Source organism: Triticum aestivum, chromosome 5A (assembly GCF_018294505.1).
Source record: "Triticum aestivum cultivar Chinese Spring chromosome 5A, IWGSC CS RefSeq v2.1, whole genome shotgun sequence".
NCBI lineage: Eukaryota > Viridiplantae > Streptophyta > Magnoliopsida > Poales > Poaceae > Triticum > Triticum aestivum.
Genome location: NC_057806.1, coordinates 693,089,226 through 693,114,174, shown reverse-complemented (window position 1 = coordinate 693,114,174; position 24,949 = coordinate 693,089,226). Strand labels below are relative to the sequence as shown.

Below are 24,949 nucleotides of genomic sequence, written 5' to 3'. Positions count from 1 at the left end.
GTGCGACGAGTTGATCACATGGTTGTTGTCTGAATTTCATGTACTATGAAAAGGTTTGTGACATTCCCATATGAAAAGGTTCTCATCTTCTTGCTCAGGAAATTGTGTCCTGAGATCTTTGGTTTATTTACAACAAGGAACAGTTATTTGTAAAACTGGTTCTCCGACACTGAATATTACATGAGTTATGAACAGTGAGCCGGCTTTCCACATGATTCAAGAATAAATTACAGTAGCAAGCAATGTTGTAGGCATAGCTTGTCAATTTTCCCAGATGCACCAATATTATGCACGGTCTCAATCAAACAAAATTATATACGAAGGTGACCCATGCATTCAGATACAATCTGAGATATTTGGTTCAGTTACATCATACCAACACCGCCATTTGAAAATTCAACTCTAGAGATAAACCCATACATCTCCAGCTTCAAAATTCGGGACAAAACAGACAAGAGAAAAACTGAATGTCGCTTGCACACAGAAACTGGCTACCACCAGCTTACACTTGAACACACACCGTATTCTTGGAAGCTCAAGACATCTACCATCACTTGAGAACACAAATGGCACGATAAAACAGAGCACGCACATTACCGAGTCGAAGCAGAGCATCTAATAATCCAAACTGTCTGTGCCTTGAGGTGCCACCACAAATTGGGCATCTAATCTACTGAAGCCATTGGTAGACATCCAACGGGTCTTCCCCATGGCCGTGAAGCTGACGGCACTATTGTTGCAGCCCTGGCACCCATAGTAAAGAAGAGATCTCCAGCGTATTCTCTGTCAACCACAGCTGCTGCAAGCTTGCCAGCCCGTCAACATGCCACAATTCTGGGAAATCATTTATACATAGCTCCCTCAACCGAGGAAGGTTCGAGACCCTCTCCAGGACTTGACATCCCGAGATCAAGACACTCTCCACGAAAGGGAGGTCCTCCACTGCCTTCAAGAAGCTTGCGCCAATAATAAAAAGCTCTTTCAGGTTGGTGACCTCCGGTCCAAGCTGTCGTGGGAGAGCTCTCAGCTTGGGGCAGCCAAGAAGCTCCAACCTCTTCAGGCATGGCAACAGCTGCATCGGGGGAGACGTCGCAGTCACTCCCCCTTCTGTAGCTGCTGCCATTGCTTCTTCTTCTTCTTCTTCTTCTTCTTCAACAAAGGACCACTCGCTCCAGTTGGGCATATCTTTGATGACGAGGTATTCAAGCTTGGGGAAGGCAACTGCCTCCATGGATTCTATGGGATTAGCCTCCCCGCATCCAACAAATTCGGGTCAGATCTTGGTAATTGCGCTTGCTCCAACAATTTTCAGATATCTCAGGCTGGCTAGCTGCCAAATTGCTGGAAGATGCGCACAGTATTTGCAGTCGATAAGGTTCAAATATGTTGTTGAAGACAAATGGATAATGGTACCAAGCCAGGTGGGATACCTTCGACCAAAGAATTTAACAATAATAAGCTTTTCCAAGTTGAGTGGAGGGACTAGCTGCTCAAAAATCTTCTCAATATTGCTGATATCATCTGAATTTGGTTCTTCTTTACGTTGACTGCACCAAAGATTCAAAAATTTGAGATACTTTTTGCCTCCTAACAATGAAGAATTTGCCGTACTAGGAGCTGCTCTTTCCAATTTGATCATGTGAAGCTGCCTTAGCTGCCAAAGATGCCCTAACTCTTCCAACTTCCATCCATCTTGTGTATTAGCATCATCACTTGTACCACCAATAGGAAATCCTTCCAGATCATTGAGGAATTCTAGTTTACCTATCCCTTTTGGCACCTGATTTATCGGTGTACCACCTAGACCAAGGCGCCTTAAATTGCACAATTGTGTGATCGAAGAAGGAAGGCTGTGCAGAGCTTTGCACCTTTGCAAGTTCAGTATCTGAAGGTTTGTCAAAGAACCGATTGACTCTGGAAGACAAGATATGGCTGTCTCATCTAGATCAAGAAGTCGTAGATGGATCAAACCACCAACACAATCTGGAATGCTTTTTATAGATGAACCAGTCAGATCTAAAACTCTGATGCATGGTGGCCTCTTGAAAATTGTATTTTCAACACTCAATTTCTTAGTAGAATGAATTAACAGTGTCCTTGCTCTAATCTTCTCTTTGTCCACATTGGGGAGCATTAAAGAATCTTTGTCAGTGACAACTGAAACACGCCGTAGCTTGGACAGAGTTGTAACCTGTAATGATTGTGGGTCACCACAATAATTTTCGTCTCTTGAAAAGTGTTGAGCAAGTTGCCTCAAGAGATCATGCATTTTGCACATGCTACGGTCAAAACGCAAAGGGTCTAGTTGCAGTAGATTCCTATACATCAACTCATAGTAATATTCTTCAGCTGTATCTTCCAGAAGTTGTTCTTTATGCTCCTCAACAAAGCCTTCAGCAATCCAAAGCCTGATAAGATCATCACGGTACATGTACTGATCTTCTGGATATAAGGTCAAATAGGGGAAGCATTGCTTCAAATGCCGTGGCAGATCATCGTAACTCAAATACAGAGCACCTCTGAGCTCGATTGGAAGATTGCACATAGACCATGCACTTCTCTCCATAATCTTTCTCCACTCATTCTGAGTTCTCTCTTTAGTTGCTAGATCACTAGCAGTAACTTTGATTGCAAGGGGAAGTCCGCCACATTTACACACAATTTCCAAGCCTATATGCCGAAGGTTTTGCACATCATTTTCTTGATTAATGTTCATACTCTTCCAGAGCAGTTCCCATCCTACATCTAATGCCATCAACTCAACTCGATGCACATCCTCCACCCCAATTACATGTGCAACTGTATCATGTCGAGTGGTTACTAGAATTACTCCGGTTGCAGCAGCATGGAATGGAACTCTCAGCAGATTGGTCCACACCTGAGGCTGCCAAACATCATCTAGCACAAGAAAGAAACTTTTTCCTCGAATGGCCTCTGCAAGCTTGCTGCTGAGCTCTCCCACACTTTCACCTTGCTCTTGATGTACACCAAAATTTCGAACAACTTCTTTCAATAGAGCAACTTCAGAGTACTCCTGAGAAACACAGATCCATGCTCGGTTGCTAAATGCTCCTTTTATTTTTTGGTCATTATATATTTTCTGAGCCAGAGTTGTCTTCCCAACCTTGTACGCCTTCTTTTTCTTTTGTGGAAGCATCAGTTCAACCAACCTTGTGCAAGCATGTAAAGTTTCCTTTCCCACAAGATTAGGCTCCACAAGGTGGCAAGTTCTCATCTGCTTCACCAGTGGAGCTTCCGCTTTATGCTGCATAGTGCATACTCTGGAGCTTTAAAAATCTTGCCCCCAACTCTGAAATCTTCTCAGGTTCTCCATTGAAATCTCTGATTTTTATGGCAACATCATGACGTTTCTTACAATTGGGAATGCATGTGAAAAATGAAATTCCACCACATTTGGTTACCTTCGTTGATGAAGAATTATGTTCAGCTAGTAACTTGCCTCCTTCAAATCTCACCAAGTCGATAATGTCATCAGCATAATACATAGCATCTTTCAGCTCACCAAGCCAATTGTTGACTGCTGACTCTTCTGTCCTCCTTTCTTCAGCATCATTGAGAAAGCATTGTATTTGAGTCATTGTTCGCTGCAGGTCTCTAAGACCTTTATTTACCCCTAGAATAAGAACCGCCTCTTCTGTAATTATTTCTTGCAATCTTTTGGCACATGATCCAACAAGAGATCCCAGTATGGCTGCCATCAGACAAACTTGATGAGTTTAATCCACCAATTTACAAATGAATTTCTCTGGAAGTGTTGGCAAATTTGCAGGCTGGCAACAAATACACAACATGTGTTAATACGGTTCAAAAGGTAGACAATGTTCACTAAATTCATTCCTCAAAAAGAAAGTTAACTAAATTCATATCCTTGTAACTGAAAGTCAGAGACAATGACATTGGTTTGCTGTTTAAATCCTGAATAAAATAGTCTACAGGAGGCTGGAGCTACGGAACTTCAATAATGGCTCTAGTGCGCTTTGCACAGCATGCATGTCAGTACAAGTTCTGAACAATGGGACCAGCCAATCACTTAGGCTTTTGTACTGTATAGTATAGTAGCGTAAGTAGGAACGTTATTAATGCATGCATAATGCAAATAGACAGAGTAATTTGATCATAAATCAATATACTCAACTCCACAGGAAAGGTGCAAGGAAAAAAAAATCTGCATCCATGTTTGATAAATTCAACAGTAGCGTGTACCCGCTTTTGCTATTTTAGCTTTTACTATTGAAGTATCAACCCTTGACTTAGCATTGTGTCCTTCTGTTCTATATCATTTCTTTTAGTCCATAAGTTACTATGATTCCTTCCGTATGTTTTACTAAACCTCAAGTAATATTCAATTAGTTCAACCATCATGAGATTTCTAGCAGTTCAATCTTTATCTGGTTATCCATCTTAAAGACAAATAACTCTAATTAATTTTTTTACCTGTTCATTAACCAGTTAACTTGCCGATTAATCCTTACTCGTAGGGTCACCGAGTAGGCAATAAACTGATAAATCATCCAATTAATTGATTAAATGGCTAATTAACTTGCCAATTAGCCTATTAATCCCCTACTCGCCAGCCAACCGAGCAGCTACCAGTTAGCGATTTCCTCAACAATGATTTTTTCTCACGGTAGCATAGGAGTCACGATAACACATTTCATTTCATTGTAGTAATACCATGGAAAGAAAGATGGAAGATCTGGAATACAGTACAAATATTACCTTTGAAACCAACCTTAAAGCAAGAAATAAATAGTTGGTAACACCAGCCGATAAACACGGAAGCAGATTGCTCCAGTGGTCAACCAATCACCACTTTAAGATCTCGATCAACCCATGACTACTTAAGATCTCGATGGCCGAACCCAAGGAAGATGGAAGGTAATTGGTTGACTAGACTGACATATAGAAGAGATAGCAGAGGATTGTCAGCAAATAACCAAAGGAAGCCGCACTGCAACACATATAGAAGGGGAAAAAGAGAAGGTGAAGTATGCTTCCCTTGAAAGAAAACTGCTTCAATGAATACAACAAAAAGTAACACTAAATAGAGCTATCTGAACTAGAGAAAATACCTGAATAAGTTAAATTGATTAGACTGCTGCAGCAGAACAGGATGTGTTCGAATGAATTGTTCCCTCCCAACAGGATATCTTTGCTAAGCAGTCCAACAAACAATAAGAACAGGCTCACCAATCATGAAACGAGTCTGCGCGATCAGCAGGTGCAAGTAAGGTATGACTTCAGAAAGGTTAAGATAAGAAGAAGGATGAAATGTCTACTCTATTGATTAAAGGATATGCTTACTAGATATCAAGAGAATGGATGCAGAAATGAGCAGAATGTTGAGAACTGAATGGACGCAGTGAAATGGTTGAAAACTGAAGAGTATTTTCCTACTGAAGCATCGGCTTCTTCCCCGCGAAAGATAAGAAGAACCATTTTCTTATATCACACTAACAGTGAGGGGAGCTTGCATAAACTATGTCCACTAGATAGCACAGTCCAAAAAGTCTGTTCTGTAGTATTATTTTTACTATAGGATGGCATTGGCTCTGATGCAACCATTCATTAATAAGCAAGCCTGCAGCTTGCTTACTGGCCGTGATGGATGATGATGCACAGAACCAGCAAGCAGGTAAGACTCTGATCTGTTTACCTCGTCAAGATTCAATCAGCAAATGTGAAACCTGGTGCATGTGTCAGCTTGAGATTTGTCTCTGAGAAATAATAGGCAAGTTGCAGAATTAAAAAAATCCTGGGAATACATTAATTGATGCAATTTAATATGCAAATGAGGACAAAAACAGGCCATCAACTAATAAACCAGCAATGATCAGGCATGATTAAGAAAGCTGGTTTTGTTCAGATGTCGTGATTGCTTGTATACAGTTAATCAAAAGACTGACTCATATGATTTGTACATGCCCTACACATTAGTCAGAACTAAAGGCAGGCGAGACACATGATGATTAGTGACTTACTGACGGGTACGAAATATTTGCTACAATAAGTGAGCTAGGTTTTTTCCTTACGAAGAAAGGGTGAGATCTGTTAAATCAAAGTAGGGTTACAATCATCATCAATGAGACGCAAACAAGTACATAAGCTGACAGAAGAACATAGTTTGTCAATATTCTTAGATACAATGCATGGTTCAAAACACGATCTCAATCAAACCAAATTATACTCCCTCCGCCCAGAAATAACTGTCGCTCAACGGATGTATCTAGCACTGAAATACGTCTAGATACATCCGTTTAAGCGACAGTTATTTCTGGACGGAGGTATACCTACATATACAGTCTGAGATATTTGGTTCAGTCGCATCATATGAACAGCACTATTTGAAAAAGATGACTAGATATATTTGGTCCCAAAATTTGCATACAAAAAAGACAAGTAGTATTATCAACAACTGTTAGTATCATAGAATAATTACGAACAAAAAAGACAAGTAGTATTATCTAGATCCATAGCCAGAAAAGATAAATTTGCCTATTACATAAGCACAAATTGTAGCAAATTTGGTTATATCACTGGTAACAAAATATCCTTTTCCCACGGAGGAAAAAATATCTTAACTGAAACCTTAACACTAGTGCACAGACCATGTTAACTTACAAAACAAGACAAATCCGTTGCTGACATCTTTTTTCCATAGAAGCATCAATGCAGTTCCAAATAGGTCAAGGCTTATCAATATTATTCAAGTAATACCAAGTAAACCATGTATATTTTCTTGTTATATCATTGCACGCTCACATCATCCTTCCATCCAACGACCTGTTTCAACTTGAACACTGGACAGCATTGCATACAGATTTTCCGCTGCTGTTCTATGTTCATGTACATCTTGTCTCAGATTGTACATACACGTATGGCTAGGTCCACTAGAACAAATGGCTATTGCAGAACTTCAACTCAAAAACAACATACCAAAACTGGACGACATTGGCCACCGGGGTTTCTGATCTGGAGGAAGCATGATCTGGCAAGCGATTTATTCCTGTAGCACGGCAGCTGGCACAGCTACAAACCAGAATCATCATCCTCAGAGCAGGTCTATCTTCATGGGAAAGTCTAGCCTGATAATGAGATGGGGAGGGAACTGGGGAAGGATCAAAGATAGAGGCATCCATACATTGGTTTCCAACCATGCTAGTCCCAAAAACACTATGCTACACGTGCTTCACTGCTTCCAAAATCTCACTTTCATGTCAACCCAATCCATCTCTTGAAATGTAGTGCTGCTTCTCTCCTTATCAGTTGAGCTTCTGTTTGCACCTTAGGAGCCTTACCTTTGTACAATGTTCTATGATATTTAAGCCACAGGGACTTGTACTTGTATTTATCTATAAACATCTCGCACTTTTCCATCAATTCTATAACTTCCATTGCTCGAAGGAAGAAACCACCTCTCACAAAGCAATACAACAGAGAGTCCAACAGTTCCTGATCAAATTTCATCGAGTTGGAGTTGGCCAGAACTTTCATTTCGCCCCACAAATCTGTCACCTCCACATACTTGCCACCAACAGCAGCATAAGCAGTTACTAAACAATGGAAAGTTTGTGCATTTGGCGTGTGGCCTAAAACACGCATCTTGCTCAGTGCTTTGTGAGCATCGTGCATTAATCTCTTCTTACAGAAAAAATGTATAACATTGTTCCAGTCATGAAGGGCATGATTAACTGTATGGCCACTTTTGACTTCTTCCACTAGCTTAGCCGTCAAAGCAGCTTCATTGCTATCACAGCTTTGTACTAGCATCTCAAACTCCCTGTTAACAGATTTTTGAATGTTTGAGCTCTTCATCTCTTTAAAAAGATGGAGAGCGCCTGTGGTGTTATTGTGATGTGCCCTGGATTGTATCAAATCTTCGTAGCAGCTTGAATCAAGCTGGATTCCTGCCTGTTGAGCATCCTTCAAAAGTGCAGTTATATCATCTTCATGATTCTCCTCTTTGCAGTAAGCTTTTAGGAGTGACGAATAAATGGAAGAACCAACTCTAACTCCAGAAAATCTCATCTCGTCAAGAAGGTCATGTGCTTGCTCTAATAACCCAAGAGAAATGCATGCATTTATCACTTGTACAACAAAGGAGCTCTCAACAGACACAGCTGAATCCTCTTTGCTTGCCTTCACAAGAAACGATGCCAATGCACTGATCTTATCTGCTTCCAAGAAAGCTTTGACTAGTTTGGCATACATTGTTTCAGTTGGATGGAGGACACCATGTTCAGATTTTACCAGTCCAACCTGTTCCTGCAGCTTATCTGATAATAGCTTGTGTAATTCTCTCGCCTCTAATTCAAGCCTTGCAAAGCTCTTATCTTTGAAGAATGAAGAGTAATTTTGCATTTGGCGATCAGTAGACAGAGGTTTATCTGGGGAACCTGAATTTTCGGGGCCCGTTTTCTCATAAGGAAGATACAATTTGTTAGATTCGACTGCTTCAAGAACTGCTTTAGCTGCTTCTAGTGACCGCTTTGCGTTGTTACCCTTTTTAAGCATATCCAGTACCATATCCACAGCAGAATCCAAATCCCCGAATTTCAAATGGCAGGAGAGCAGGCAATCATAGTACTGCCTGAACTCTGATTCACTGAGACCACAGGCCTCATCTACATGCCTCTTCAACTTCTGAATCTCATCTTTGTGTCCATTCTTTTCATATATGCGAGCCATGACAACCAACAAGCTGGCTTCAGGTTTCACCCCTATCCTGGGCATTAATTCGAGAAGCTGCTCCGCCTTTTTAGTAGTACCAAACAGGAGGGATGCAGTCAGAACAATGCGGAAGGTAAATGAATTGGGCTTCATTGCTAGCAGTGGACGGTTGCTCTTCTTCCGCGGATCAACTCTATTGTTCTGGAAAAGGTATCCGATCTCCATTACCATGTCGGCAGCAAGAAATGAGCCGGTTGCAGTCTGACACATGTGTGCTATAATTGCAGACCATGCTGCAACGGGTGGGTATGCTTCAATCTTCACCAGCTTCCTCACAACATTTACAGCAAGATAAGGAGGAGCGCACCGTGCAAGAATAAGGGACAGGTAAATCAGGGCCTCCTTCTCCAGCAGTTCATGCCTCTCTTGAAATGCGCGATCAACCACATTGTATGACTGGTTAAGCCTGTGAGTGTCACAGGTCGCCGCGAAGCCAGTGATGAGCTTGCTCAGAACAGACTTTCTCGGGAGCCCGTCCATGTGAAGGTGCTTCTCGTAGGCCCTCCACGCATCATCGAACCTCTGCTGGTCGGTCCCAGTTTCTATCTCCGATGCTAGCAGAGACGAGTCCCGGGCTTGGACGAGAACCGTTTCGGTAGCGGTGGAGAAGCAAGCGCCATGAGTAACGACATGCGATTTCCGGTTCGAGAATCCGGTATCTTTGTCACCGGTGCACTTGATAGCATCATGATACTTGTGGTCCAAGCTGTGAGAGGCAATACAGGGTGGCGGACAGGCGACGAGCGCAAATACGGCACGGCCTGAACGCGGCCTTGCAGTACAGATTCTTGCAAGGCGGAGCATCTGCGTGTTGCCTGCCATGGATGGATAAATCAAATCAACGCGGTCTTGTACTACAGATTCAGCAAACGGCGGCGGTAACACTGAAGATTGTATTGGGGGAAATCAGCTCCCAAGATTGGGGATGTACCTCGGTTTGGCTACACGAAGAGTGGAAGCCGACACAGGCCGCAGCTGAGCGCCGCCTAATAATCCCCTCCCCGGCGGCATCCCTGGCCTCTGCTTCCTCCGCTCTCCATCCTCGGCGCCTGCCGAGCCGAGAGAGCAGTCGCGACAGAGATGGGGGCGGGCGACGGGCGACGGCGGCAATGGAGGCGCGGCGGCGTGTGGCGGGAGGGGGAGCACCGCAGCGGGTGGGAGTGGCGGCGGCGGGGAAGGGGGGCGAGCTCCGGGTAGGAGAGCGCCGGCGGCGGCGGTAGCGGCAGGCCTTGTTGGATTTGTTGGGCCTTGGGGCGAAACAAGTCCACGTAACCAGCCCAGGTCGTAAAAAAAATGCCCAGGTTCTGTACGTTGACCTGGCACGGTTGACAGTACCACGTCCGCCCAATTCCTCCCTTCCCCTAAGAGCAACTCCAACTCCAGCGCTCAAGATGGGCTGTCTCCTCCTCTAGTGTCGTAGACAGGAGGCACGCTCACTCACTCACGGTATTGACCGGTCCACGTGTAGGCCTCCTCCGGCCAAATGGGTAGAGGCAGAGAGCGCTTCCGCGTCGGCTCCGGCTCCGGCTTGGGCTCGACGGGCGACGGCGGTGGCAGAGGCGGGACGAAGAGCGGTGTGTGGACGGAGTCCCCCGCTGCCGACAAGGCAAGGGCTTACTCCAGACTATCCCAGTGCGCGTCCTCCTCGAGCCGGCTAGCCTCCTACGCGTGCTGCAGGGCCTCCTCGAGGGCGGCTTGGTACTCCGCCTCCATTTCCTCCGGCTCTACCCGCGGGGGCGACAGTTGAAACGGTGGCGAGATGGCATCGACGCCGACCCATCGTTGCTCCTCGTGTTCGAGGGCAAACCAAGCCTCCCAGTTGGGAGAGTCGGCGGCGTACTCGGGCATCCGTCGCTGCTCTGGCGTGAGCTGCGCCCAGCGCCTACGCACCCCCTCGTCGTGCGCCCGCTGGGATTCGCAGAACCGCCGGCATCGGGATCCGCTACGGATCCAGGTGCCAGCGGTGCGGCAACGTGACGTCGGGGTAGGGCAGCGACTTCCTGTACTCCCAGTGCTACTGCGCTTGGTGCACCGGGATGTGCAAACGCCGGCGACCTAGGCGGAAACACGCCGGCGGCGACGAAGGAGCACGGGAGGATGAGGTGCCGGGGGTGCCATTGCCCTTGCCCTTCCCGCTGCTTCTGCCGAAGAGGCCCATTGCTTTGCTAGGGTTTTGGTGGCGTCGCCGACGAGGAAGCACAAGGGGGTGATGGGAGGGCAGATGTGGATGGAAGTGGATGAGGCCGGCCCCGCCGCACGCGTGGTTAAAAAATGACGCGTCCACTCGCTGACTAGCGGGCCCGCTGTCGGTGGCCGTCATAAATTAAACGACGAGCGGTAGTTGGGGCCTACAAGTGGGGCCGCGGTGGACACTCAGGAGACGCGCGGCGCGTCCGCTTTGCCTCCGCGCCGATGCATTTCAGACGCAGTTTTGGACCGAAAATGAGTCGACTGGCGTCCGCATTTGGGTTTAGGCCAACACGTTGGGCCTTCACTTTTGTCCGTGCCAACCCAAACAGATGCAGGCAAACAAAATGGATCATCTCATTGAAGTTACTCTAACATTTGTCTGCCATCGTCCTACATACAGCGTCGCTCATATCCTCGCGCCCGTCTGAGCGTTGTGTAGTCAAAATGTCAAATGGATGCATTTATATAAAAAAAATTAGCGTGATTTTTGCTTGTTGTATATTGTTTTTGTAAAAATAAAATAAATCGTCATTGCGCTGTGCCACCTCGACCCCAGCACGATGGTCCCGCGCAAACGACACGGTGATGAGCTATTAGTCGCCCTTGATTTATATCTATACTACTTCTATATCTATATCCTCCAATATGTTACTAGTATTCAAGTATGCGGCTCGTATTAGTATGCCAGGCGTTCGAGAGACCAATATACTACTATTAAAAGGGCAAACATAATTTTGTCTAAAGCCACACAACAAACTGTACACAGGATAACCCAGACCTTCCGATCAAATCAAATTAAACACATCCAACTGACCATATTACATCAATAATCTGCCATCTCAATCAACGTCTGGGATCAAATGTTCTGCCTGGCAGACATCGCCACGCGCTCCGCGTCCATAGATCCCCGCGGCGTCGCCCGCAACTCCCTAATTACCGGATCGATTTCACCTGATAAGGAAGAACGAATCAGCAGCAAACCTCGTGTCGCTGCTCCTTCCCCTCCACCCGTGCGCTTCCCCCCATCCACCCCACCCTCGGTCACCGCCTGCGCTCCTGCAAGCCGTCGTCGGCCTCCGTTCAGCCGTACCCAACGCCCTTCTCCTCCGTTCTCCCTCCCTCTCCTCGCTGATCTCTCTCCCTCTCTTCGTTCCCGTGCAGGACGCCATGGCCATGGACGAAAGCTCCGCTGGACCTTCCATCATGACTGCCAGCCTTCCTCCCGACCAGATCACCGACGCGGCTGCTGTGGTCCGGGCTGGCCGCCATCCTATTTTGCGGGTTCGTGGCCACGTTTTCCTACTAGACCACGACCGCCACTTCCTGCTAGATTAGCGGACAGGGAGAAGAAGGAAGAAGTTGCAGTAATCATAAGTGTGGTGAACCAGGCAGGGGACACAGGATGATGAGTATGAATCATGAGATAAACTTCAACTGAAAAAACAGGATTCTGAGGTTAGCCCCTTTTCTTCGTTAATGTATGATCCTTTCTTCTTTGCCTCCAGATTTTTTTTCTGGTAGGTTATGTACTCTAGAACACCTATGCTAGGCTATGTATTTTGTTCTGTGGCAAAACATGGATTAAGCTCTGCGGCAAGTTGTGTTCACAATTTTTAATCTAACTGCCTTCTTACATAAGAGCAAATCTTCCCAACAAACGGCAGAACAAAGGCCCATCTTTCAAATGTCTGAAGATTGGTTATCCCATAACCAGACGCAGAGGGAGAAATTCAGCTCCATAACCTCCATATAAATACCATCACCCTGGTTTCGTCCTTCCCACTTCTGTTACATGTATACTTTTCTGTTTTGGCATGTCCTACAAAAGCTGCACTTTTTTTGCCCTTCTCAGTAAATTGTTAGAAACCTAGACTCATGGGCAAAGGAATTATTTGATTCAGTGCCTTGTCAGATCAAAAATAGAATCTAAGTAGCACATGTCCTATTTTGCAGGTGATATATACTCTCAAAGGCATGAAGACAGGTATGTCATAATACTCCAGGTGAGATATATGCAGGTGTTATGGATTGTGGTTTCAAGGAAAACAATTATGGAACTCAATATGCAGCCGCTAAGTTTCTGAAGCTTGATCGACATCTTTTATCAATTGTTAATTAGTACTAGGATTCTTATGCATGTCTACTGCTGTTTACGAAACTAAAGACATGATGGTTCCGTTTGGGACGTAAAAGAAAAGTAGCACCAGTGTGTAAACCCAATGCTTAGGTGATTAACTGCAGATCAAATAATTTTTATCCCCTGTTTGCGCAATATGGAAGTACACATGGTTATTGGTCAGGGACCTTCTTGGCATATGTAGATTTTCTGCGTTCTGAATTTTTAGCCCTTGTGATTCTTGTAGGTTATGCTTTATTCAGGCGTATAACTTGTACTTCCATTGTTCTACATTTTACTTAAATCGCATATTTGACACTTTGTACAATCTGCAGTTAATTACTAAATCCCCAGAGTTGCAGAGGAGTTCTACATTATTTCATTAGTGCATTTAGAGCATGTCAAATGGAAGTACAAGTTATTTAGGGGTAAAATCAACTTCCCTCTGAAGTCTGCTGCTGGTCAGGCTCTTTTATATGGTGGTCTGACCTGGTCACACTCTTTCGACAGTCAATACATATTTTCTCTTGGGTAATTTGCTTCACCTAAGCTTCAGTACCACTTTCTATCATGTGCATGGCCCCTTGAGTTCATATCTTCTATTGGCGTCTGAAAACTATCATTTTTGGTCAGCTGATATCACTCTATTCATGCTATCAAATTTTCTTTCTCACTATATGGTAGTCCTTGACCTGTTTGTGGCATCGGAGAAGGGACTTTTCCTCTTTTTTGCACTTTTATCTTGTTTTTTTAATATATTATTTTTAGTTGTATATTATAGAAGGATTGGGCATGGAGATCTACGATGGAAGCATTTGTGTATATACTGTACCTCTGTATATCTTTCCAAATTCCATCTTGCCTTACCATACATTTTTAAAAGAACAATTGTTTTCTGAGTCATTGGTGTACTTATGTTGTGTTGTCTGACCATGTGAGTATATAACAATTTGTTGGACAAAAGTATTCTTGTGGTTTGTGCCAAGGTTGGGCACCATCTTATCTTAAAATATAAAATGATAACATTGCCAAACATTTTTATTTTGAAGGGCCAACAAGAAAGGATTTCTTCCGCCAACATAACAAAGAACCCATTGGGTGGATGCAACACCCGAATGCCTTTTTGACTAAGTCATTTTAATTAACTAATTACAGTGGCGGAGCTAGATGGGGATAGCTCGAGAGGCAAAGGGCAAAAACATAAATTCTTGAGCGGTCCAAAGACTAAAATATGTTGAATTAAGCATCCGAAGAGATTTTTTATTCACAAATTTTCTCAAGGTTGGGGGTTTAATGTAAGTTTCTCTGCTATTAAAACTGCAACTTTCCATCCTGATTATGTCCATGATTAAGTTTTGGGTGTGGGCACCGGTAGGAGATCAAGCACTCCGTCCTCTGTCACTTGCTGGCAAACGAGGTCGAGTCTGCGCGGAGCACTGGTCTCCTCCTTGCTGCCAGCGAAGCCCTCCTGTCTCCTCTGCACCAGTCTACTCCTTCATGTCTCTCTCCCTCTCAATCTCCTCTTTCTGTTGTTTGTTTTCTCTATCTCACATAGGAAAGCTCTTGATCCACCAAAACACTGAATCATGTACATATATTTGCTACCCTAGGAAAGAAGGATGTAAAACTGAACTACAAACATCTGTAGTGTAGAGCATCCAGGATAAAGGGTTGTGGATGTCCCATTGCTGCACGAACTGAACCAAGGATGTTTAGCAACTAATTTCTTTTTTTTGTGGCATCAACACGAGGATGGGATTCATAATTGAGAACATCATGTGTTCATAATATATATTTTGTGGTAGCAACTGAACCAAGGATGCTCATGGCAAGTTTAATCGCAATATAAATCATTTGGTTTGGAAACACACCTGCTAAAAAAATAGATTGATCTTTTCTTAAAATCTTCAACCTTCTATGTAAACCAGTTCTCCTTTGTATCATATCCGAGTTCCATCTAGATTATATCTGATTTTAGTGATATATAAATCAAAATTGATTTATTCACTCTTTGGTAAGCACTTACACATTTGATTGTTCTGGCGTTCTGTTTTATGTGGTTTGATTTATCAACCTAATTCGGTCTTTCTTTTGCAGATTATTTACAAAAGAAAATGGTTTAGGCGGAAGAGTTGAAGGCCTGAAGCCAAATGTTCCTAATCAAGAAGATGACCCGCACAACTCCCATGAAACAAGGCCAATGCTATGTGCCAAGATTAAGGATTGCAAATATGTTTACTTTGGTCCAATATCGTATAGCAGTGTAATGCTTCATGCAGGCACTTTTTATCATTCATTTTTATTATTCAAATCTCTATATGGTTGTCATAGATGCTGCTATTACACGGGTTTATTACTATTTTTCATGTGTTGTTGAAAATAGAACTCACTCATATATTTGTCTACGGAGGGAGTAGTATACAGTAAGCTTCATTTCACTGGGGAGGTTTAATTATTTAAATATGAACTCAGAATTCAGTACTCACACGAATTTCACAGATGCTTTGATCGAGATGTGCATTGCACGTGCATACTTACTAGTCTGCAGAAAGCACCGGCTGGTTGCCCGGCAGTGAGCCCCTCCACAATGAAGCACAGCGCCGCGTGGTTCGTGAAGCACCCCGCGCTCTGGTGTCATGGGATCTGATGTTGATGCTAATGTAGCGGCCTTCCATCTAGACACACACATTGATTACGAGGGCGTCGTTGGTCTCAAAAGGCTACCTAGTGAGGACGTAGCAGCCGTACATGCACGGCTCGCTGTAGAAGTTAGGGAACAAGTAGGGGTGGTCATTGGTGTTATAGCTACTAGAAAAGAAAGAAACACCATGGAGATATCGGGTCGTGCCATATGTTCAAGATAACGGAGAAACACAATAGTATCAGTGCAAAGGAATTGAAAGCTCCAACGCATGCATCTACACAGACTTCGTGTATACTTTATATTGGCTCTGTTGGTATTCAAATTCACTTAGCTGAATCATGGAAGGAAGACATCAAGCCAAACTTCAGAACACCACCATGTAATTGTAACCTGGCTGGAGAAATTCCAACTGGGGTTCCACTTTACTAAGAGTCCTAGTTAAGTTGGGTTAGATGTACGTGATCAGCGTAGCCGTATTATTTTATTAGGAAAACATTATTTAGTATGGTTAGGAGAGAGATTCCTATACGTATAACAGAGATTAGTTGATATAGAGTCCGTGTCGTTTTAGTTTCTCTCGTCGGTCGGTTTGGCCGTGTGACGCCTATATAAAAGGCTGGCTATGGCCGATGTATCAGGTCAGATTCTTGTTTTAGTCGCGAGTTCAATAAAACTACAGAAAATGTCCCATGTCGGGGGACATCAAATATCTTTGTTGCTGATCCGAAGGGATTTTGTTGCTGTTGCGTGTGGAGTCGATCTAACCTACTCGACATAAGTTTCTGATCTTACGGTCTTGCATCTTTACTCGACCGAAATTTCTTGTTTCTGCTGCTAGTACCGTGAAAGATCAGGCCGTCGACGACTCGCCATCTAGTCTAGTCTACATCAAGGGGAGGTCGATACATGCCAGGGCAGAGCTCCATGAGCATGGCCATGGGCCACCACGTGTGGTCTGGTGCCGTCGATGGCCACCGTGAGCAGCTCATGACCGTCCGGCGAGACCTTGGTCATGCTCTCGGCGCCCTCAAGGAGACCCTCCGGCGAACACTGAAGAGCAGCGACACAACTAGCACTGTGTCGGCTGCGAGCCCGACATGAATTCGATGCGGGGCACATTCGCCGTAGCTAAGAACATGCACGCCAGCTGCATGAACGACATGATGTGGCTGAAGGCAAGGAAGGGGAACATCACGACGTGCATGTCGGTGTCACCGTCCCACGCGAGGTTGAGCATTGTGTCTTTCCAACGCGCTGGATCGATGCTTTGGTGTCAGCTGGATGTGAACTTGAGCAGCTTGTTTTAAGAGCCTACAATGCCGCCTACATAATCCACTCTAAGATTGTTTTAAGAGCCGATTCACATGGTTTGAGAAAGATGAGGGGGTTAGATACCTGGTTTTAGATCTCAAGAAGTTAAGCGGTTGGTTTGTAAAAAACCAAGTGGTTACATGGGCTTTTCCCATTTCAGTTATTTATTTTTAGACACATTACAACCTAGCACTGTTCCAGCCCTCTAAGGCCATCAGTGTTTTCGGTCGTTGGATCGATAGTCATATCAATTTTGGGCCGTTGGATCAACCTCTGAGCGTAACAGTTTCCGCGAATGGGAATGGGCCGCCGCTCCCGTAACAAAATTGGCATTCTCTGGTTAACTGGCCAACCTCGGTCTTTTAGGGAACGCGAAGCAGGCGGCACTGCACGATTTTTCCTCTCATGAGTCGCGACCTCTCTGGCGGCGTCTGCCCTAGGTCCGGCCGCCGCCGGGATGATATTCCCGTATCCGAGGCGTGACGACATCTCCCTTCAGTCAGCTTTCTCTTGATCTGGTACCTTGGGTACCAGGCAAGCCCTATCCACCCGAGATTGTCCTTCGCCTCATTCCCTTCCCTTCCCTTCCCTTCCTTGTTGCTCTCTCAGCCCTCGGAAACCTAACGATACTGGCGGCGACATACCTGGGGCTCTGCCATGACATCAGAGGCGATGACAACATCGACAACGACGGAGGAATCTGGCACCACGCCTTGAAGAAAATATGCCCTAGAGGCAATAATAAAGTTATTATTTATTTCCTTATATCATGATAAATGTTTATTATTCATGCTAGAATTATATTAACCGGAAACATAATACTTGTGTGAATACATAGACAAACAGAGTGTCACTAGTATGCCTCTACTTGACTAGCTTGTTGAATCAATGATGGTTATGTTTCCTAACCATAGACATGAGTTGTCATTTGATTAACGGGATCAAATCATTAGAGAATGATGTGATTGACTTGACCCATCCGTTAGCTTAACACAATGATCGTTTAGTTTGTTGCTATTGCTTTCTTCATGACTTATACATGTTCCTATGACTATGAGATTATGCAACTCCCGTTTACCGGAGGAACACTTTGTCTGTCACCAAACGTCACAACGTAACTGGGTGATTATAAAGGTGCTCTACAGGTGTCTCCGAAGGTACTTGTTGGGTTGGCGTATTTCGAGATTAGGATTTGTCACTCCGATTGTAGGAGAGATATCTCTTGGCCCACTCGGTAATGCACATCACTATAAGCCTTGCAAGCATTGCAACTAATGAGTTAGTTGTGGGATGATGTATTACGGAACGAGTAAAGAGACTTGCTGGTAACGAGATTAAACTAGGTATTGAGATACCGACGAACGAATCGAGGGCAAGTAACATACTGATGACAAAGGGAACAACGTATGTTGTTATGCGGTCTGACCGATAAAGATCTTCGTAGAATATATAGGAGCCAATATGGGCATCCAGGTACCGCTATTGGTTATTGACTAGAGAGGTGTCTCAGTCATGTCTACATAGTTCTCGAACCCGTAGGGTCCGCACGCTTAACGTTCATTGACGATATAGTACTATATGAGTTATGTATGTTGGTGACCGAATGTTGTTCGGAGTCCGGAATGAGATCACGGACATGACAGGGAACTCCGGAATGGTCCGAAGATAAAGTTTGATATATGAGATAATAGTGTTTGGTCACTAGATGGGTTCCGGAATTCACCGAAAGGGGTTCCAGATGTTTCCCGAAATGTTTGGGTACGAGAACACTTTATTTGGGCCAAAGGGGAAAGCCCACAAGGTTTTTGAAAAGCGCAAAAGGAAGTTTTGCATAGTCCAGGGGCCAGACGCCAGGGTCCCTGGCGTCTGGGTCCAGACGCGTCTGGCCCTGGAGTCCGAGAAGGACTCTTGCCTTTCGGGTGAAACCGACTTTGTGGAGACTTTTACTCCAAGTTTCGACCCCAAGGCTCAACATATAAATAGAGGGGTAGGGCTAGCACCCAAGACATCAAGAAACACCAAGCCGTGTGCTAGCAACCCCGTCCCCTCTAGTTATTTATCCTCTGTCATAGTTTTCGTAGTGCTTAGGCGAAGCCCTGCGGAGATTGTTCTTCACCAACACCGTCACCACGCCGTCGTACTGCCGGAACTCATCTACTACTTCGCACCTCTTGCTGGATCGAGAAGGCGAGGACGTCACCGAGCCGAACATGTGCAGAACTCGGAGGTGCCGTGCTTTCGGTACTTGGATCAGTCGGATCATGAAGACGTACGACTACATCAACCGCGTTGATATAACGCTTCCGCGAACGGTCTATGAGGGTACGTAGACAACACTCTCCCCTCTCGTTGCTATGCATCACCATGATCATGCGTGTGCATAGGAATTTTTTTGAAATTACTACGTTCCGCAACAATGGCATCCGAGCCAGGTTTTATGCGTAGATGTCATATACACGAGTAGAACACAAATGAGTTGTGGGCGATATAAGTCATACTGCTTACTAGCATGTCATACTTTAGTTCGGCGGTATTGTTGGATGAAGCGGCCCGGACCGACATTACGCGTACGCTTACGCGAGACTGGTTCTACTAACGTGCTTTGAACACAGGTGGCTGGTGGGTGTCAGTTTCTCCAACTTTAGTTGAACCGAGTATGGCTACGCCCGGTCCTTGCGAAGGTTAAAACAGCACCAACTTGACGAACTATCGTTGTGGTTTTGATGCGTAGGTAAGAACAGTTCTTGCTAAGCCCAGTAGCAGCCACGTAAAACTTGCAACAACAAAGTAGAGGACGTCTAAGTTGTTTTTGCAGGGCATGATGTGATGTGATATGGTCAAGACATGATGCTAAATTTTAGTGTATGAGATGATCATGTTTTGTAATCGAGTTATCGGCAACTGGCAGGAGCCATATGGTTGTCGCTTTATTGTATGCAATGCAATCGCCCTGTAATGCTTTACTTTATCACTAAGCGGTAGCGATAGTCGTAGAAGCATAAGATTGGCGAGACGACAACGATGCTACGATGGAGATCAAGGTGTCGCGCCGGTGACGATGGTGATCATGACGGTGCTTCGGAGATGGAGATCACAAGCACGAGATGATGATGACCATATCATATCACTTATATTGATTGCATGTGATATTTATCTTTTATCCATCTTATCTTGCTTTGATTGACGGCAGCATTATAAGATGATCTCTCATTAAATTTCAAGATAAAAGTGTTCTCCCTGAGTATGCACCGTTGCCAAAGTTCGTCTTTCCCAGACACCACGTGATGATCGGGTGTGATAAGCTCTACTTCCATCTACAACGGGTGCAAGCCAGTTTTGCACACGCAGAATATCAGGTTAAACTTGACGAGCCTAGCATATGCAGATATGGCCTCGGAACACTGAGATCGAAAGGTCGAGCGTGAATCATATAGTAGATATGATCAACACAGTGATGTTCACCATTGAAAGCTACTCCATTTCACGTGATGATCGGTTATGGTTTAGTTGATATGGATCACATGATCACTTAGAGGATTAGAGGGATGTCTATCTAAGTGGGAGTTCTTAAGTAATATGATTAATTGAACTTAAATTTATCATGGACTTAGTACATGATAGTATCTTGCTTGTCTATGTTGATTGTAGATAGATGGCCCGTGCTGTTGTTCCGTTGAATTTTAATGCGTTCCTTGAGAAAGCAAAGTTGAAAGATGATGGTAGCAATTACACGGACTGGGTCCGTAACTTGAGGATTATCCTCATTGTTGCACAAAAGAATTACGTCCTGGAAGCACCGCTGGGTGCCAGGCCCGCTGCAGATGCTGCTGACAACGTTAAGAACGTTTGTCAGAGTAAAGCTGATGACTACTCGATAGTTCAGTGTGCCATGCTTTACGGCTTAGAACCAGGATTTCAACGACGTTTTGAACGTCATGGAGCATATGAGATGTTCTAGGAGTTCAAGTTAATATTTCAAGCAAATGCCCGGATTGAGAGATATGAAGTCTCAAATAAGTTCTGCAGCTGCAAGATGGAGGAGAATAGTTCTATCAGTGAACATATACTCAAAATGTCTGGGTATCATAATCACTTGACTCAACTGGGAGTTAATCTTCCTGTTGATAGTATCATTGACAGAGTTCTTCAATCACTGCCACCAAGCTACAAGAGCTTCGTGATGAACTATAACATGCAAGGGATGGATAAGACGATTCCCGAGCTCTTCGCAATGCTAAAGGCTGCAGAGGTAGAAATCAAGAAGGAGCATCAAGTGTTGATGGTCAATAAGACCACCAGTTTCAAGAAAAAGGGCAAAGGGAAGAAGAAGGGGAACTTGAAGAAGAACCACAAACAAGTTGCTGCTCAAGAGAAGAAACCCAAGTCTGGACCTAAGCCTGAGACTGAGTGCTTCTACTGCAAGCAGACTGGTCACAGGAAGCGGAACTGCCCCAAGTATTTGGCGGATAAGAAGGATGGCAAGGTGAACAAAGGTATATGTGATATACATGTTATTGATGTGTACCTTACCAGAGCTCGCAGTAGCACCTGGGGATTTGATACTGGTTATGTTGCTAATATTTGCAACTCGAAACAGGGACTACGGATTAAGCGAACACTGGCCAAGGACGAGATGACAATGCGCGTGGGAAACGGTTCCAAAGTCGATGTGATCCCCGTCGGCACACTACCTCTACATCTACCTTCGGGATTAGTATTAGACCTAAATAATTGTTATTTGGTGCCAGCGTTGAGCATGAACATTATATCTGGATTTGTTTGATGTGAGACGGTTATTCATTTAAATCAGAGAATAATGGTTTTTCTATTTATATGAGTAATATCTTTTATGGTCATGCACCCTTGAAGAGTGGTCTATTTTTGATGAATCTCGATAGTAGTGATACACATATTCATAATGTTGAAGCCAAAAGATGCAGAGTTGATAATGATAGTGCAACTTATTTGTGGCACTGCCATTTAGGTCATATCGGTGTAAAGCGCATGAAGAAACTCCATTCGGATGGACTTTTGGAACCACTTGATTATGAATCACTTGGTACTTGTGTTGGGGATATTACTACTGGGCATAAACCGGCCTACCTGGGCCGGATTAACTCCATCAGTAGTTCAAAGGTGTTAAAGCCCAAAGAGGTAGATAAAGGCCCAGGGCCCGTAGTCGGTTTACAACCTGTAGACGTACGTCAGCTTTGTGCATATACTTGTAATATAAGTTAGGAACAAGGAGAGACCAACTCAGATACGAGTATGAACCGGTGTTGGGACTCTCTGAACCGGCAGGCGTCACCCATGTATATAAGGGGACGACCCGGCGGTGGTTCAGGGACAACAGACAACAATTCGAGACATAGGCGAACCTTATTTGCTCCCTAGTCATCGAAACACCCATCAATTCCATCACAACTAGAGGTAGGCTTTTACCTTCATTGAAGGGGCCGAACTAGTATAAACTCTCTTGCGTTCTTGTGTCCGCTTTAACCCCTTCAAGCTAACCCGTAGCGATGGCTCCACAACTAAGTCCTTTCAATAGGACATCTACCGTGACAAAACCACGACAGTTGGCACCCACCATGGGGCTATCGCATGATGGTTTCCGGTTCTTGGAGGGCCGCTTTGAAGGACTCGAGGGCCACGCTATAGGCCGGATGACTAAGAGTCGTCGCGGCAAACTCTACACCGACGACGCAGGCTGGGGCCCCGAGGCCGGCTCAATTGAGTACGGGTACCAGGTCCCCTTTGGTAGCATTCATGTTTTCATTGGCAAGATCGGTGAACCGGGCCCTGAGCCGGACATCTGCACCGACCTCGTTGAGACGGCTCAGCGTACGCGATCCGCCCGGGTTAAACCGGCCATGAAGCGTGCCTTCGTGGGAATGATCCATGGAGGGAGTTATGAGGATGGATCGGAGCTTCGCGGGGCGACTGCCGTTCGTTCCGGTGACAAATCTTCGACCGGAGAAACCGAATCTCTTTATCAGCTACAAGATGGCCGGATTGGGAGCTATTCCGATGGCGACAGTATTCCGGACCCCTCTGATCCGCCCAACCGGGTTGGAATATTCATGGCCGGAACACAAGCAGCGCTTCATTCTTCGACAACTGCGGCAACGATTTCCGGTTTAGCAGCAGCAATGGCCGCCGGGGCAGGAGGCCCTGTGCGCCCGCCGGCTCAGGTTCTATCAGAGCTATTTGATGCGTTGGCTGTGCTTATGGCGGAAGTTAATCCGCCAGATCAGGACGTTCACAATACGGAGATTGCAAAGGTAAAGGAACAAATCACCCATGCCAAGGCAGATCTGACGGCTGAGGACACCAGGATGGCCGCAGAGTGGGCTGCTTTAGACGCACAGGCCTACAGGCTTATGTTAGACCAGAGCGCATCACATGAAGTCATGAGAAGGAAGCATCGATCCCGCTTACCTCCGGTTTTCGAGGCCAGAGACCTTTTCAACACTCCAGGGCCAAGAGCCAGAAATCCGCTGGAGGGGAACCGGGCAGAAGCCCCTGGGACCGGTGCACCGGTTCAGCCTCGTCAGATCGACCCGCCTCGTCAAAACACCGTTATACCTCGGGATGCTTTAACACCTCCGGGTCACTACTCCAACCCAATGGACAATCTTGTTGCCGCTGCTGCACGACTGGAGGCCATTCCAGTTGAAGGTGACTCGCCGCAAGCAGTAGAGACGCGACGGGTCAAGGAACTTCTGAGGACAGCTTTGGCCCAACAGGAGGCGTACTCGTACAGCCGCGACCGAATCCACTCGACCCCCCGTCCGAGCCGGAGCTATAGAAGACATATGGATGAACCGGCAGTATCGAGTAATGAACGAAGTGGAGCACCCGTGGTAACAACCCGACGGGTGGTGCTGATGACGCTCAGGAAGTGGTGAACCGGGCCCGAGTGCGTAGGGAGGCCGAGTTAGCCGCACAGCATCAGGCTCGGCAGCTCACGCCGGTTCGTCCAACCATTTCGATCGAACCTGGTGTTACTTCTAGTTCTTTGGGGGTGCCTTGCCTCGTCCCCGCTTTACGCAACGTGTGTTTGCCCAAGGATTTAAAAGGCCCACGCAAGGTACCAAATTATACGGCGGATCAACCACCAGAGACATGGGTAGAGAGCTATGAGATGGCCATGGAGATGCTTGATGTGGATGACACGGCGTGTGCGAAATACTTCACCATGATGCTTGAAGGAATGGCCCGTACTTGGCTAAAAAGCTTGCCCGCTAATTCTATCATCTCGTGGGCCCAATTACGAGCCCGGTTTATCAACAATTTCAAGGATACCTGTAAACAGCCTATGTCGATAGTGGACTTAGCTGCATGCGTCCAAGAGGAAGGAGAGTCAACGACTCATTGGGTGTGCCGGGTTTCACAAGTGTTGCACTCCTCAGACCACATCAACGCTGACACCGCAGTATTAACCCTAGAAGGCAACTGTCGGTTTGGGCCCCTGAAGTTGAAATTGGGACGAATGAAGCATCATTGCACCGACATGCGAACCCTCATGGCCGCTTTGGTAAAATATGCTGATTCTGATAGTACCAAGGATCCCGAGTCTGATGATGACAAGACAGGGAAGGGGAAGAAGAACAGCAGCTCCAAAGGTCAGCAACATCACTGGGTAGGCAATGGCGGAGGAGGCAAGCGTAAAGCGGATGGCAACTTGGATTTTGTGGCTAATACCAACGTACAGGACAATGGCCAGCGGCGCAAGGGCAGGCCGAAAAATTGTAGTGGAGCGCCCAACCCCAACCCAAACCGCCTGAACTATTTGCTAAACCAGCCCTGTCCAAAACATGGGACGAAGGAGGAGCCAACAAACCACCTTTGGAAGGATTGTTTTATTATGCAGGAGTTCAAGAATTCTAATAATTTCCGGTATGATCACGGATCTGGCGGCGGCTCAGGATCCG

At 45.4% G+C, this 24,949-nt stretch overlaps 1 protein-coding gene, 1 long non-coding RNA gene and 1 pseudogene across 4 annotated transcripts; 1 reads left to right on the top strand and 2 right to left on the bottom strand.

The window, feature by feature from the left end:
- Positions 1-297: 297 nt before the first annotated feature.
- On the bottom strand, positions 298-6,779 carry LOC123106065 (putative disease resistance protein RGA4; annotated as a pseudogene).
- Positions 6,425-9,992, bottom strand: LOC123106066 (pentatricopeptide repeat-containing protein At1g03100, mitochondrial). Its single transcript, XM_044528267.1, has 2 exons — positions 9,683-9,992; positions 6,425-9,566 (listed from the first exon to the last, which is right to left on the bottom strand). Exon 2 carries the CDS (start codon positions 9,553-9,555, stop codon positions 7,234-7,236), a length of 2,322 nt encoding a protein of 773 aa, XP_044384202.1. The 5' UTR covers positions 9,556-9,566; positions 9,683-9,992; the 3' UTR covers positions 6,425-7,233.
- Positions 9,993-11,949: 1,957 nt separating this feature from the next.
- LOC123108464 (uncharacterized) lies at positions 11,950-15,412 on the top strand. Of its 3 annotated transcripts, none has more exons than XR_006451911.1 (4): positions 11,950-12,396; positions 12,895-12,944; positions 13,393-13,588; positions 15,155-15,412. It is a non-coding gene; the product is annotated as an uncharacterized lncRNA (long non-coding RNA). The 3 variants fall into 3 exon arrangements; XR_006451912.1 differs by lacking the exon at positions 15,155-15,412 and adding an exon at positions 14,107-15,145; XR_006451910.1 differs by lacking the exon at positions 15,155-15,412 and having other exon boundaries at positions 13,393-15,147.
- The last annotated feature ends 9,537 nt before the right edge of the window (positions 15,413-24,949 follow it).

Coding starts and splice junctions, on each gene's coding strand:
- LOC123106066 (XM_044528267.1), bottom strand. CDS start 9,555: ATGCTCCGCCTTGCAAGAATCTGTACTGCAAGGCCGCGTTCAGGCCGT.